Genomic DNA, 16361 nt, shown 5'->3' with positions numbered 1-16361 from the left:
AAAATATTGTCTCCAACTGGAAAGATCCATTCATTATAATGTATATAATAACCTTGTATAGATTTCAATGCATTACACTTGGGAAATAATCATCTGTTATAAGACTACCTATTATTTGTTTATATCTGTATAGCTATATCTTATAGATAGTATTCAAATAGGGAGTATGAAGAGCAGATGGAAACCACACAAAACATGGATATTAATATATATATATATATATATATATATATATATATATATATATATATATATATATATATATATATACACACACACACACACACACACACACACACACACACACACACACACACATTTTATTACAGTATGGCTGACGATAAAAATTAGGAATGCAGTCCTATGTTCGGACAACTAAAAAAACGTAGTTAATACAGATTTAATTAGGATTTAGAGAAAAATAGATTTAAAAAAAACATATTAACTTAATGTTTGACACCTGTTACCTATTGATACATTCAATCTATTTAAACTTTAGTTTCAAAAGACTTGAAAAGCCCAGAAATGCGTTACAGCAATTATTAATAATTAAGGGAATGTTAAGTCAAGTCAGACATGTACATAAATACATTGAAATATGTTGCACTTGCGCTAGAAATATGATGATATTCAGTAACTAATGGTAATATCCTATGTTTCTATGTCCTGTTTTGCACAAGATTATGAACTCAAATAAAAAGTGTGTTTGTAGTAGTAGTATTTAAGTTTTAGATTGATTCTTTTTTTGTTTTGTTTTGGGTTTTTTTTGGAGCAAAGTAAACTTTTATAAAATTTATTGAGACACACTGCACTAGTTGGAATTAAACCTGGAATTAAAATGTATTTTTATTGGAATTTCATGTAATGGACATACACAAAATAGTCCAAATTGGTGAAGTGAAATGAAAAAAATAACTTATTTCAAAAAATTCTAAAAAATAAATAACGGAAAAGTGTTGCGTGCATATGTATTCACCCCCTTTGCTATTAAGCCTCTAAATAAGATCTGGTGCAACCAGTTACCTTCAGAAGTCACATAATTAGTTAAATAAAGTCCACCTGTGTGCAATCTAAGTGTCACATGATCTGTCACATGATCTCAGTGTATATACACCTGTTCTGAAAGGCCCCAGAGTCTGCAACACCACTATGCAAGGAGCACCACCAAGCAAGCGGCACCATGAAGACCAAGGACCTCTCCAAACAGGTCAGGGACAAAGTTGTGGAGAAGTACAGATCAGGGTTGGGTTATAAAAAAATATCCAAAACTTTGAACATCCCACGAAGCACCATTAATGCCATTATTAAAAAATGGAAAGAATATGGCACCACAACAAACCTGGCAAGAGAGGCCTGCCCACAAAGAGACCAAAGATAACCCTGAAGGAGCTGCAAAGCTCCACAGCGGAGATTGGAGTATCTGTTCATAGGACCACTTTAAGCCGTACACTCCACAGAGCTAGGCTTTACGGAAGAGTGGCCAGAAAAAAGCCATTGCTTAAAGAAAAAAATAAGCAAGCACGTTTGGTGTTCGCCAAAAGGCATGTGGGAGACTCCCCAAACATATGGAAGAAGGTACTCTGGTCAGATAAGACTAAAATTGAGCTTTTTGGCCATCAAGGAAAACGCTATGTTTGGCACAAACCCAACACCTCTCATCACCCCGAGAACACCATCCCCACAGTGAAGCATGGTGGTGGCAGCATCATGCTGTGGGGATGTTTTTCATCGGCAGGGACTGGGAAACTGGTCAGAATTGAAGGAATGATGGATTGCACTAAATGCAGGGAAATTCTTGAGGGAAACCTGTTTCAGTCTTCCAGAGATTTGAGACTGGGACGGAGGTTCACCTTCCAGCAGGACAATGACCCTAAGCATACTGCTAAAGCAACACTCAAGTGGTTTAAGGGGAAACATTTAAATGTCTTGGAATGGCCTAATCAAAGTCCAGACCTCAATCCAATTGAGAATCTGTGGTATGACTTAAAGATTGCTGTACACCAGCGGAACCCATCCAACTTGAAGGAGCTGGAGCAGTTTTGCCTTGAAGAATGGGCAAAAATCCCAGTGGCTAGATGTGCCAAGCTTATAGATAGTTACCCCAAGAGACTTGCAGCTGTAATTGCTGCAAAAGGTGGCTCTACAAAGTATTGACTTTGGGGGGGTGAATACGTATGCACGCTCAAGTTTTCTGTTTTTTTGTCTTATTTCTTGTTTGTTTCACAATAAAAAATATTTTGCATCTTCAATGTGGTAGGCATGTTGTGTAAATCAAATGATACAAACCCCCAAAAAATCCATTTTAATTCCAGGTTGTAAGGCAACAAAATAGGAAAAATGCCAAGGGGGGCCAATAGTAAATCATGAAAAAAATTGAGCTAGCTAGAGAAGTCGATAACAATTGTTTTTAATCTATCCTACAATCATTGTGAAACCATGTAATTCTGGTAGAACTGGGCAAATCAGCTTCATCAGTGAACAGTATATACCTAGCTGTTATAAAACCCACTCATTCTTTTGAAACTCTTCCGGCTTTGACCTCACCACCGTTTTCTATTCGCAACACATCAATCGTCTTTCCAGCCACACAGCAGGTTTGTCTCTACAAGCGTACACAGTGACAAAAGTGCACTGGAGTGAAAGGACCTTTCTTCAGTGATTACTTGCAGTAGCTGTAATAATCCAATACCATAAATCAATTCAGATATACATAAACACAACAAGGTCAATTCTGCAAAAGGATATTAAAAAGCAAAACATTAAAGTGACACTTAAAAAAAAAAAAAATTGTAAACGTGGGCAAATGTTAGTATTAGTAGAAATACAGATAAGTATTGTGTCGTTTCTAATCCGAAATGTCATCATGCCCTCTTAGCCATTCTGTATAGAACCTAAACGGATCTGAGCAGAATGAAGCATGTAACACTGTTAGTAAAGATCTTATACAGAATATAACAAAGACACAGCCATAAAAACATTATATAATGAATATGTGCACTTTAAAAGAACTCATTACAGCAGGTGCACACTAGCTAGTCCAGCCAGTACAGTATTAGTCTAACATTGTGGTTAATCAGACTTTCATAACAGTGTACATTATACTATATTTGTTATGAAAATGAATATAAACTTTTGGATTGGTATACATAGTTAGTCTGTTTATTTAACGTTTGCCCTCCAGAATACACCACCGGCTTTAAATGAAGGTTCTGGGGTGAAGCATCTTGTGATTAAAGACCAACATGGGTGTTTATTTTTATGGTCAATGAGAAAAATATTTACAGCTGTTGATGAGAGAGGAGTACAGTAGAGAATTGCATATTGATTTTGAGGGGGTCAAAGTTCACTGTGTACATATTGTACATTAAATTGATGTAAAAACACACTTGACATGCCTTTTCTATTCTGTCTAGAGTTCTTATATGTTTTTTTCACCCAGGGGTTCAACAAAAAAAAAAAAAAACAAGAAACCTTTTACACCCTCATACCTCCCCTTTTGAATGCATGTGTCCTTGTGGATCAGAGCCCGTACCGACAAGTTTGGTAATCTATAATGATAATTACCAACTGCAAACCAATAAGGAATACGTACTAAGATAACTGTTACTATTATACTAGTAATGTTAATCAGACATGAAAGCAGTAAAATATCAATACAAAGGGAACAAAACAGATGCCAAACACAAACACTAGAAATCTTTATTTGCTGTACATAGTTGAATAGCGCAGTACAGTGTCTAGTAGAAACCATTGTTTGATTTCAGTGCACATGCTGCCTGGAGTATTGCAACAAAACTGTACAAAGACAGCAGTGTTAATAAATATAAGAGTAGACAGGTTTATTCATAGATGAACTGATGTATACATAAATGGATGGAGTACAGTATGTATTGACTTGCCTGTTACTTGTTTCGATGTAATACAACACGCCCTCATTGGACACCAATGCAACGAATAGAATTCATACATTGATATTTTTTTTGTTTTTAATATAAGCATTTGAATTTTTGTTATACAGTTTTTTCTTTTTGTTTTTTTGAAGTCTTAAAACTCAGCTTTCTTTTATTTACAAATTAGAACTGTGTCTTACACCCTGCAAGTATTGAGCAGTTTATTAAATTTAAAACACTGCATCAAAGGCTTTCCACTTCCCAAAAAGCAACCTTCAATTTATATTATTAACAGTATTGTTTCACAACATCCACACAGCCATTTGATCAGCCAAATTTGAAATGTGGTAATAATAAAGAATATATTACATACCAGATATGACAAAATCCCCAATCTGGTAATCGCCATTCCATTTTTTAAATTCATTTTAACTAGAGTGGATCTGGTATTATTGATACACAATACATTTGGCAGTAGGAAACATGAATGCCTTATTCATGATTTCCACTAACCAGGGGAAGGCAAATATGTAATAAGATGTGAAAGACTGCTGGTCTGGACTGGTTGATTTGGCTGCTTTTTAGATCATGTTTCATTGCAAGAATGTACCTAAATAGCAGCCAATTTGACCAACCAAAAGTGTAAAATACCCCCACGCTGGTCTATTCTCTGTAAATAGTGACCCTTAGAAAGCTTTTCACACACCCAATTTTTTTTCCCAGTATAATTAAAGAAGTTGAGGGAGTAGCATGTCTGAATAACTGGTGCACCCGTGCGGTGTTCTGTATTACAGTAATTGAAAGCAATATTATGATTCACACCACTTATCGTAGCTACTATAATAAATTACCTATGCTTGGGATGTGACAGAAACCTAGGCTACCAGGTGCTCCAGTGTGAATCCTCTACCACAGCTCCAAGAGAAGAGGACATGCCAAATACATAACATCAGGAATCATCACAGTATCAAATCAGAATTTCATTTTTTTTCAAATCACAAAAATGTGGTCCATTTCTCTGTGGGTGACTCATATTTTCTATTTGAGCTCCTCTAATTGTGTAGCTGACATTTACAGCAACCAAACAAACTGTCTGACTGGCTGACTAGATTTGTTTGTGAAATTCATTCTTTGGGTTTATAATGTATATTGGGTGTCATGAGCCATGCTGATGACATTAATGTTACTATAACACAAAGAAAAACCGAATTACACAAGCATGAATGGGCAGTAATAGCCTTTCCTGTCATCAGAGGTTAAGAAGATTTTATGTGGGTTTATGTAACAAGTTCATTGAATATTTTAATCAAATGATTTTATATTGTTTTTGTTGCAATATGGTTGCTGTACTCACCCTGCCTTTGTTTTGTTTTTTTCAATGTTGTTGATCTTTCCACCATGATGGATTTCGCAATCCCAGAATCCATGCAATCATCCAAGTAGAGTCATGCAACCAATCATTAGCCTCAACTGATGCCTGTAATTGTTTAACACTTTACCTGCTGGAAGAGATCCAGAATCCCATCGAAGGAAACCCATTGCTTCAATCAGTTACCCATGTTTAGCGTAACTCTGCTCAACAAAAGACCAGCTTCAGGATACAAGTATCTCCACTATTGAACTCTGATATTGCAGATTTACCTACACAAGTAAAAGCAGACCCTTGTTGGCAACGGTCAGCACCTTGGACAGCACAGTCGACAGTGCTGTGGTGCACCCCAGGCACGCAGGATGTTCTAGCCCAGAGGGAAAACACATTAGCTATAAATTCTGCTGTTGATGCTGTTAGTAGGAATGAATTCCCCAGCATGGCCCTGTGGCCTAGGGCCAGCTATTTATTGATGTGAAGTTAGCTGTAGGTAAACACGCCAAGAAGATGCCTGCTGGCTGCTAGCACTAGAGATGCATTACACTTTTCAAGTTTACTTTATTAAGTGTGCTGGTAATACCTTTAGAAGAATGACGTTTACTTTATTATTTGCAGGGTCTGGAATGACAATTAGTGCAATCAGCCATCTGGTTCAGCTTCAAACTGCAACAGCAGCACAACTATTTCTGAAAGTAATGTGCTGGAAAGCTGCAGCATCCGACATTACACAGCGTGAAAAGAGAGACTGCCTTGGCGATTCAAGCTGTGTGTTGTTTTAGAGAAATTAGAAAAACCTGAAATCACATGGCTTGCATGAAAGACGTATCATTGAGGCAAACTAAATGAAACTCCAATGGAGCAGCTTCATTTTAAGAGCTGCATCCATTTCTGTGTTGCAAACGCAGGAGAAGAGATTAACGTTTTTCTTTGTTGTTATTGCTTTGTTTTATATCTGAACCCCATGCTATAGCTGACAGTGTGAATGATCTTCTACTGCATTTAAATGACTCAGCATTCCTTTGCACCTTCTCCTTCTCATAGCCCTCCGTCCCTATGTTAATTTGCGTTTTTGAGGAACAATCACACTGACAAAAACAATATTTGGTGCTCTGCCCTGATAGTGCCAGGATGTGTTTGTGCCCCAAGGAGCAAAAAATGGTTAATCAACCTCATGGTTTTGTCCCTTACTTATCAAATAAGCCAGCTACCCACTTACTAGGTTTGCTTAAATTATTATTGTGTCGAGCCCAACAACTTCAATAACATCTAATTGTTCATCATGTTTTACAGTAATTACCATAATATATGTTCATTATTCTAATCAACATGAGCACTTATTAAAGTTAACAATTACCTCAGCTGATCAATACTGAAGCTCATAATACTGAAATTAGAAAATGTCTTATAATTAAAGTCTGTTCCATTGAAAGTTGACCCATTTCAGCTGTAATTATCCACACATTCAGCAGTTGATTGGTACAATACAAAAAGCATGTGGGATTACTTTAAAAAAAAAAACATACACTGTATACACTTAGAGCAAAGAGCTTCACATGTTAAATTTTTTTTGGGGGGGGGGGTTTACATTCACTCTTTTCACTCTTTTCTGAAATTAGCAATCATTCTAAAACAGCCTGATTCTGACAGCTATTCCTGTGTAATGTATACAACAAACACTGGGCAGTAAATTTTGATTGTTTAAACATCTAGGCAGTAATCATGGCATAGGTTCCCTTTTTGAAAAATAAAGTGCTGGCATTGACAGGTCAAGGGATGCTACTGGTAGCCATAGTATCTGAGTCATTTACCAGACATAACTGAAAACTTTCATAAGGAGCTCATGAAAGGTTTTACTGGCACACTTTCCAAGGACATACAGAAAAGAATCAATAAAGCTCAAGACCTGAGCAACAGCACTCAAATACTGGAACTACTCAGAATACTTACAAGGCTAATGAAAAAGTATAACAAAAAACCTGGTAAAACTGTCATTTAAAGCTGCTTTAGGTAAGCATTTGTTGCTGAAAGAAGGAAGTATCACAATCTACAGCGTATAACACACATCATTTTGTACATTTCTGTCAGTTTTATACGGGTTGCGTGCTATTTGCAAGGTGCACAGTATATTCTGGTTCTGGTCTAAAGTATACTATAGACTAGTATATACGATTCAGCAGTTTTATAACCCACATATTCAAAAGATGCATGCACCTGAAGGGACCATGTACTTCAATGAAATGACAAGTTTCCCATTGGCTATATTCAACCAATCCCAGTTAAACACATAAAAGCACTAACTCCTTCCTTTCCTAAGCACCAAAGTGCACAATTTGGTGGGTGTTCCCAGTGTTGGAATTTTTTTCTTTTCTTTCTTTAGGCAGACAGGTACCATGTTTAACTTGTGGACAACTAATTTAAAGGAACGGACCTCACATTGGTTCTATCTGTTTGAAACTATAAACAAAAAAAGAGCATGCAGCCTATATTGTGATATTTTTCACAGTCCTTTCAAAGTAGTTGCCATGGGATACTGATTGCTTTAATACTAGATACAATACCTTTAACAGTTTACTGGCGTGATGCACCACAATCTTGGGGACACAGAAATAAACAACTCACCTTACAGTGGAGCTGCCTGCCAACGAGAATAGTAGTGGCCTTTGTGTAAAAATACTAATATGAAAAAAATATCCACTTTATTTACCTATTGATGGGTAATATGGTGTCAAAGGATCCCCGTCTCTGGGAAGGACAGTGCCACGCTGAACTCCTGTTCCAGGCAACCACCAGTCATCAGGGTACACCCTCACCTCTCTGTCAACTGCATAGTCTGCAGGATCAGAGTACAGTACCATCCCAACACAGCCAAACTCTGCTGCATGCTTTACCTACAAATGGAATCATGGATAACCCTGCTGTTTAGATTATTAAAATAAATGCTTCAGAACACGGTCCGGGTGCGTTCACAAATGCACCCAAAACAATGCGAGTGAAGCTCAAGGTTTTATTTTATTTTATTTTATTTTTTTTATGAATCCCCTCAAGTGTTTAAGTGCATGTTATAAACAAATAAAGCATTTTCATGTAATATACCTTGTCTGCTCTGAAAATTTTCCCATAGCGAGCAATTGCAATTGTTCCATTCAGATCAATTGAAAGATTCCTCTTCATGTATGTGAAGTCCTCAATGGTCCCATAGTTTACATAAACAGGATCCCCCTATACAGTTTAAAAAAAAAAAAAAAAAAGATATAAAAGTAATTGTAACTGCAAATTTAAATGTACTGGAATTCATCTTTGACATTATTTTTTATAGCACAGGTGTTTCTAAATGTTGCATATCAACATAACATATTTATATGTTTTATTGAGACATGGCATGAATTCCAGAGTAACACATGTTTGTCTTTCTTAAATAAAGTAGCTTTTGCTATTCACAGAACCATTTAAATGCACAGTGATGTTTCAGATTAGAATGCTAATTACAATTTAAATCAACCTTGAGGCACCAGTGCACCACTTATTGAAAGAGACACCCAATGATATTAAAAAACTAGAAAAGCTAAATATCTTCTAGAAGCTTGAGTTCTGCTTTGGTCACACCAAGTGGTTTATTATAGGCCAACTCAGAACTACTCAACACACAGCTGCCCTCCTGCTAATGAGCAAGCTGAGCAATATCAGGTTGTTAAACTAATAGAAAAATAATAATCTTTTCTGTCCCCCCCAAACACTCCCACATTAGAAAACTAGCCAACCAGTGTTCTCAATAATGGAGTGCCCTAAACCACCATCTACACAGCACACACCCCCCGGGGTTCACAATACTACTTTATAGCAACGTGCTTCTTGTTTAAATTTTATGTTGAATAAAGTAAAAAGCTTGTAGTTGTTTTATCCACAACAATTATTTCATTAAAAAGAACTTAAGTTTACTGTATATGAAATCCCAGCTTTAAGTTAGCAAAAACAGAACACATATGCGTTGATGGAATGTGAAAGAAAAGTATCTATTTGTCACTATTATTTATTAGATAATGATTAAACCAATGACAACTAATAAACAGTTTCCTTGATCTTGTCTGCAATAGATATTTTTTCTATTTAAAATAGGCAATTACAGATTTTCTGCAAAGGAAATTTAAGATAAAAGGACGCTAAAGCCTCTGTCCCTTACACTGACACAAGAGAATCTTACCATGACAGTGCCAGGAAGAGAGTAAGCATTAAACGGGTTTACAACAGTGGGATCCTCCTCCTGGTCTGGGCTGAGAATTTTCTCCACCTTGGCCGACACGTCAACCTCAGTGCCGTTTTCGAACTGAACAGCTACGTAATTTGGGTCACTGGCATTTGGATAGGAGAGTAGTACAGAGTAGGGGTAGATCCGAGCACTATCAAGGTGACTTTTCCACTCATTAAAAATATAATTAACCAGCTCTTCTTCTTCCCGGGAGCTGCCAGCAATATGAGCTTTTTGTGTGAAGTACCTGCGCAAAAAGATTGCACATCATGAATATGCCAAACAGGCTCAAACCTGAACACCTTCATTTGTCTATTCAAATTCATGAAAATATGAGAATAAGAATAAGAGACACTAATGACATCATGGCACAGATTTAGCCCAATCCCTTCTTTACAGGCAAATAGCTACAAAAAATATGCACTACGTAGTCAAAAATAGTCTATGAAGCCGATATCATTACTGAATAAAAAAAAGTGTAGAGGATTGAAGTGGGAAAAGCAGGGAAGCAGGGATATAGTAAGCGGGTGGGACATGTTTGTTGGAAGTAATAGCTATGGATTAAACATACCGATGCATGACAAACAGCATCAAATACAAACACATTGATTCATCTACTCAACGTGAAATATACATACAGATCTCAAGTAGAATCCAAGGACAAACACAGGAGCATCTACAGAAATACGGTATGAATTTATGAGGATTGATTCAAGCAACTCCCCGTTCTCATTATAAATAGAAGGTAGCTTTAGGTCATTGCCCTGAGTTCAGAAGATCCATAACCTTTCAAATATGCAGCAGTAGGTATGAAGTCTTCACCCCATCAGCATGCATACTAATATTGACATTTTTAATAGCAATACTGAATTCTGATTATATGAATTAAAAAAGTATGATCTACCCACAATAACCACAACTTATAATTTGGGAAATGATCCTTTACACTAAAGTATAAAGTATGTAGTCCTGAAAGTTCAAATGTGAACTTTCTGTTTACCGGATCTCATTTTGGAATCCATCTTACATTAATTTACATCCAAACAACAGAATGACTGGGAAAATCTTATTGTTCCAAAATATGCCGCATTGCTAAGCAAGCACAAAATAGAACAGTAGGTATGTGTATGCAATAATATTGATTAGTTTGCCAAAACCAAAGGATAACACATTTACATTAACTGATACTGGATTTTCAGGGTCTAAATCCTCTGTCAAAATCATATCATATAGCTTTGATGCTTTGGGCTATTATTGAATGTGCACCATTGCTTTAAAGGATAGCTCCCCTTTCTGACATATTCTTCAATATGACAGGACACGAGGGCAAATATCTTCTTATTCATCTCTTCTGTCAATATGTAAACCCTTTGGGATATCTATTGTAGGATTAATGATTAATTAATGATTAAAGAACCCTTTTACTCGTAAGTCCAGCAAGATGACAACTTAAAATATTGTCGTTGTCATGATATATTGCGAAATTGTTAACTAAAATAAACTGTAAGCCTAAGTGGAGAAATGTTACTCAGATGTATCAATGCAATGCCCCTAGCTTTCACCTAAAATGTAAAGTTAGCATATATCTAACTGGACTATACCAAAGTCCTTTGTGAAACCAATAATTTAGGACCAATAAATACCAACTACAATGACAGGATGTCTATATCAATTCTAAAAAGTAACACAACTGAAGTTCAACAAATGTACGTTTCTCAGAATACATCTCACAATGATGTGTCCGGTATTTCATTAAGAAAACTGTAAAACTTCTACATCACACCCCTAGAGTCAAAGACTGTCAACATGTCCTAACATGTTCAGGGTTCTTAGCAGACAAGTGTTCATGTACCAATAAAAGCTGACACAAATGTCACTTACTGAATGGCTGCAGTGACCAGAAATCAAGCTTTCCAGGCAGGGCTGGAGCCTATTGCAAGAACAGATTATCGAGAGTGTGCTGAATGTTGCCTATAATGTACTGCACCTGCTCTCTGTTCATGAATGTACTTAATCTGTGTTTGTGTGTAGAGACCAGGTACAGTTATTACCTTTAGATTATTGCCAATAGAAAATAAGGGAGAACAAACTGGTTACCTACTTCAGGTTTTTTTCAATGTTGTCTGCATTGATTTCCTTCATGAGTCTTTCTGTGAGGCTGCTGTCTCCATCAATACTCATTCCTCTGAGCCAGCTGGGGAGGTCAGGAGGAATAGCAAACTTTCCAATTAAGATTCCTAGGACTAGAAACAGTACAGTAGACATAGCGGCTGTCAGCTTCCAAGACATCATTTTCCAAGGCACCATTTTCAGAAGCTCCCTGGGTTGCTATCTCTGTAAAAAGCTCACTACCAACTGAAGACAGAGCTGTTAAGTTTTCAAACTCTTGTCAGGGCACAGAATGGGCTTTGAAAGTGTAATACATTTCACTAAATGGTAAGCTAAAGTAAATAATCTATATATAGCAGTAATGCTGAGCAAAAGTTGTAAAGTAATACAATTCAAAATGGTTGTATAAATGGGTTTTACCCTATTGTTATTCATTAACAAATTTTAGTAAATAATCTACATGATACTGCTGAAACAAGCCCTTGTTCACTCATAAAATTGTGTTTGTTCAGAGTCTGTCTTCTATTGAAAGCCCATCTGTTTGCCACATCTGATCATAAAACAAGACCAAATCATAGCGATTTCCCTCTCTTCTCTCTTCTCTCTTCTCTCTCATTCCGCCTCTCGAACACCCCACCCCAAAATGCAGAGAGCTGCAGGTATTTATACAGGTGACCATCTGCATAGGTTTTTAATGTGGATGGGGCTTCCCATTCACGCTGCAAAACATATACAAAACAATAACAAAACAAAATGCACGGCCACGTCGTCATATATACAAATACATACATAAATCATAATAAACAATTCACACGGCTTTCGCCTTCATTTACATATATAAATAATAAATAAACCAACACAAAATAACACATGGGCGGAGGGAGAGACGCCGTTCTAAAAATACACGACAGGGCTGCTCGTCCTGTTACAATGTAATTAACTGTTCATGGCACATTTGACACCAAATAGGCTTCTTTCAATGCCCCCAAGATCATAAATTCAATTTCCATCAATAGGAACTGTAAAAAAAAATGCTAACAGCATGATAAAAAAAATAATGTATGAAACTGGTCTATGAGAAGAACAGAGGTTTTGACAAGATGGGCACTCAGGGCCCATGAAAGATACATTTGGCCGGAGGTCTCGTCCATGAGTGCCCGACGGCTACCAGTGCGAGGCTGGCTGGAAAAGCATGAACACTTACATGCAACCCAGGGCTATGAGCCACCTTCCCCCAAAAAGAAGAGGCCACCAAACCATGAATGGAAAATAATAATAAATGATTAATGCACCCTACAGTGGCGCACTGCCACCTACCCTCTAAATATTTAAAAATTTATGAAAATCAGCAGCTGAGAAAGAGCCCAGCCTCTCTATCCCAACCACGCACCCCGCAGAACTAAATACAAACCACTCAGCACTCAGGTAAGGAAAACCCCCCTACTCACATATTTTACATTTTGTAGGGGAAAACTTCCGTGGCTGAGGGCACCCCTTCCTCCAGGCTCTAAGCGGTTGACTCCCGTTTCGGCTTCCCAGAGAGGCCAAGACAAAAGAAACGACACGGGAGAATAACACACGGACCCTTTATTCGCTTGCTGATGATGTGTTGGTTAGGGGCGGGTTCTCCTTGCAGAAAAGCAAACAAGTTTACAATTCTGAAAAAGGAAAAAAATAAAATAATACAAAGATTACCCAGGTATAAACTTAAAAGTATATACAAATACACCAAGCATACCTTTTGGTCTACTATATGTGAACTATTTCAAAAGACTATGGGTATATAGAGGTCAAACCACCAGTGTCTTGACCAAGTTAAATATTAATCTGAACGTTTCTGGACTCTCGCACTCTCGTTCTCTGAATCGGTTACCCTACTGCTAATTAAACTATGAACCTAACGAAGGCATTATCCAAAACATGTCTATTTAACTGGATACATTCAGAAACCATAATTGCCAAGAACTGGCACTCTGCAGTCACTTGTAAAATGCCCTGTTGGGAGAAGAATTTCTGTTGGAACTAAATAATTGATGTAAAATACATTTCTGTATTCATGCCTTGAGAACTTATTCAGAATATGTTATTACACTGCCAGTATTGGGTTCAAAGAGTAAAGCTCTCCACGATACCAAGCTCTAAAATATCATAGCAATTAAGCACATCTTCTATGCTGGTAATTCGAGGAAACCACAGATGAGGTATTGTGCTTGTAACAAAAGAAGACACCACTTCAGGAAAAAGTCGGTAGTGGCCAACAACTAATACAATGAATGTTCCTGACATTAGTAATCTGGAGATAAAGTGGCTGAACAGACAGCACATCTCTTATTTAGAATATAAACAAATCTGATAGCCGCTGTTTGATCTGAACCACTGAGCCCTGAAAATTAATGGAATAATTCCTAATTTTAAGAACAGTTGTCTGTGCTGACATGTTTTATGGTGTAAGAATATTAGATGTTTATTGTATTCTGTGTGGAATGTTCAAGAAAATTTTAAGAGGTTAAGACTGAAACTGTCTGCTCCCTGAAAACATCAAACATGCACTCTTTTGTCTGCCGCAATAATTACCTGGTGTTATTGTCCATTCATCTACTACGATTCTTCCCAGTGCTCAGAAAATGGACTGCATTTTTAATACTTATATTTTTACCATGGAACCCAACTATCTATCACAACTGATAGATTATTGTTAAAATATGACATCTTGTTAGCTGCCAGCCATTAGTTTGCACATCCATAACATGTTCTATCAGACAAACTGCCTTCCCCTCACTCAATGTATTACAAGTTGCATGCCATTGAACAGGCTGATCGTGACTGTAAATCTCATTATCAGACAGCAGGTCAAAACTGTATCACTGCTCATGTCATTCTTTTCCAATGGTTTAAGAAGTAAAACAGAATTTGAATTGAAAGTGGTGGTCTATATTTCTTACAGTGGATTTTGTCTCATCAAATAATTTAAATGATTTATAACACGGGTGGGCAAATCTTGCATTTCAATCAATGTGCTTCTTAAAGAATTCTTCTTTGAGTATGTGATCTTATCCTGTTTTAGGTGGGTTGACGTGAAGTTTGTATAAATGCTTCTGCTCTTTAACTACCATGTGTGTATCTTCTGAGAACTTCATAGAGTATTAACCGTGTTATTCTTATCTGTCTGAAGTGATGTGGTACATTATGCCAGAGTAACAGAAATGGTAGTAAAGCCTAGTAAAATAATATTGAGAGCATTGTAAAACACAAGCTAGCAGGACTGCAGCACATGCCAAATGAAGAATATTTTCCTTAATACTCATTCTATAGATATGGTAAATTAGGACCCAGCCTGGCTGTCAGTGAGAATATGATTTAGAACATGTTTTTAGTGAAATTAAAGTAAGGCTCTCTTTCTGTGGGAAAGGTTTTCTCTTTGAGCAAAAACAAAAGGTAGCAATTATCTATGTGTATATGACTATAGTGTGTTGACTCTGCATGCTGGAAGTTGGTGAATGGTACAGCTTGAAATCTTCTTTCACTCAAGAAGGTGAGAGGATAAGAGTTCAGGGTTCGACGTTTTCCAGTTGAACCATCAATATTTGGGTTTCAAGAAGAGCTACTTCCTTGTAGTGACCCTTGGGCAACGCCTCTGATGGCAAAAAGCTCTTCAAATCGAAATTACCATGCAGCGCTTAAGCAAAGTAATGTTGGGCTTGGTTACTACTTGGATGGGAGACCACCTAGGAATACTGAGTGCTGTAGACTGCACGTACAATTCATACAAATATTTTTAAATAATATATATATATATATATATATATATAATTATATATATATATATATATGATAGATATAATATAGTTATAGTTATATTGATTTCACAAACCGACAGAGATTGAATTCAGAAGAATTTGCAAATCCCTATTTTTAGTGAATCCGTTGTCTTGTGACTGATTCAACTGGCTTATTTTAATCCTGTTTACAAAACTTTAATTATTGCACATTGCTCGTTAAACACTTACTTTAACTGGGTCACTCCTACACAAGGTACACATTTATTAGATGTTTATGTCAAACAAAGTCACATGCATTATATAGCCACCAGTGTGTCTAGACTCTATATGATTATGAGTGTAACAGGGAAGAGGCTGGCAGCGCACACCACAAGCAAGAGTCTTAATCATGAATAAAACCAGGTCAGTTTGCACAAACAGCTAATAAGCTTCTAGTCTCATTTCACTGGCAGGGGTCAGAATCCATACCAGCAGGGCATCATGATATAGCACTGCCTGTTACATAGTCATGTTAAAGCAGTTAACAATGAAAACAAAAGCAGGATGTTATGCCAGACACCATCTGTAGTCGACCTTTATATATCTGAGAATTATTTAGAGGTCTTGGAATAAGAAAAAACAACAGGTAGGCTACTAGAAGAACTATTGTTAAGCCCTGCATGTAAATATAAGGTATTGTTTATGTTTATTTTAAAATGGGTGTTATGATTTGTTCTGTGTTTGGATTTAAAAACATGATGTGTTATGATTTAAAAGTAATGGTTTATTGTTGGATTTGTATTATTTTAGAACAGGGTGATCCCCCACCCCCACCTCCACTCCCCCTATGTATAGTTTGTGTTATTTTGTTATTATGAGTTATTTATTTATAACTGTGATGGCAAAAAAAATCATGTTTTATTATTCTTTGGCAGCATGAATGGGAAATCCCCATCCAGACAAAACCTTGTGCAGAAGGTGACCATCTCCCA

The 16361-nt window shown here is 36.8% G+C and overlaps 1 protein-coding gene across 1 annotated transcript in view; it reads right to left on the bottom strand.

Annotated features, from left to right (window-relative positions):
• LOC121329675 (putative N-acetylated-alpha-linked acidic dipeptidase) overlaps positions 1-11794 on the bottom strand; it is a 64567-nt gene extending 52773 nt beyond the window's left edge. The window contains exons 1-4 of the mRNA XM_041275382.1: positions 11604-11794; positions 9458-9749; positions 8353-8478; positions 7964-8147 (exon numbers count right to left, since the gene is read on the bottom strand). Coding sequence (XP_041131316.1) covers positions 7964-8147; positions 8353-8478; positions 9458-9749; positions 11604-11794 — 793 coding nt within the window. The remainder of the gene's footprint in view (positions 1-7963; positions 8148-8352; positions 8479-9457; positions 9750-11603) is intronic.
• Between the last annotated feature and the right edge of the window lie 4567 nt (positions 11795-16361).

Source organism: Polyodon spathula, chromosome 17 (genome assembly GCF_017654505.1).
Source record: "Polyodon spathula isolate WHYD16114869_AA chromosome 17, ASM1765450v1, whole genome shotgun sequence".
Classification (NCBI taxonomy): domain Eukaryota; kingdom Metazoa; phylum Chordata; class Actinopteri; order Acipenseriformes; family Polyodontidae; genus Polyodon; species Polyodon spathula.
Note: the sequence above shows the minus strand (reverse complement) of the source record. Positions and strands in the feature narration are given on the sequence as shown.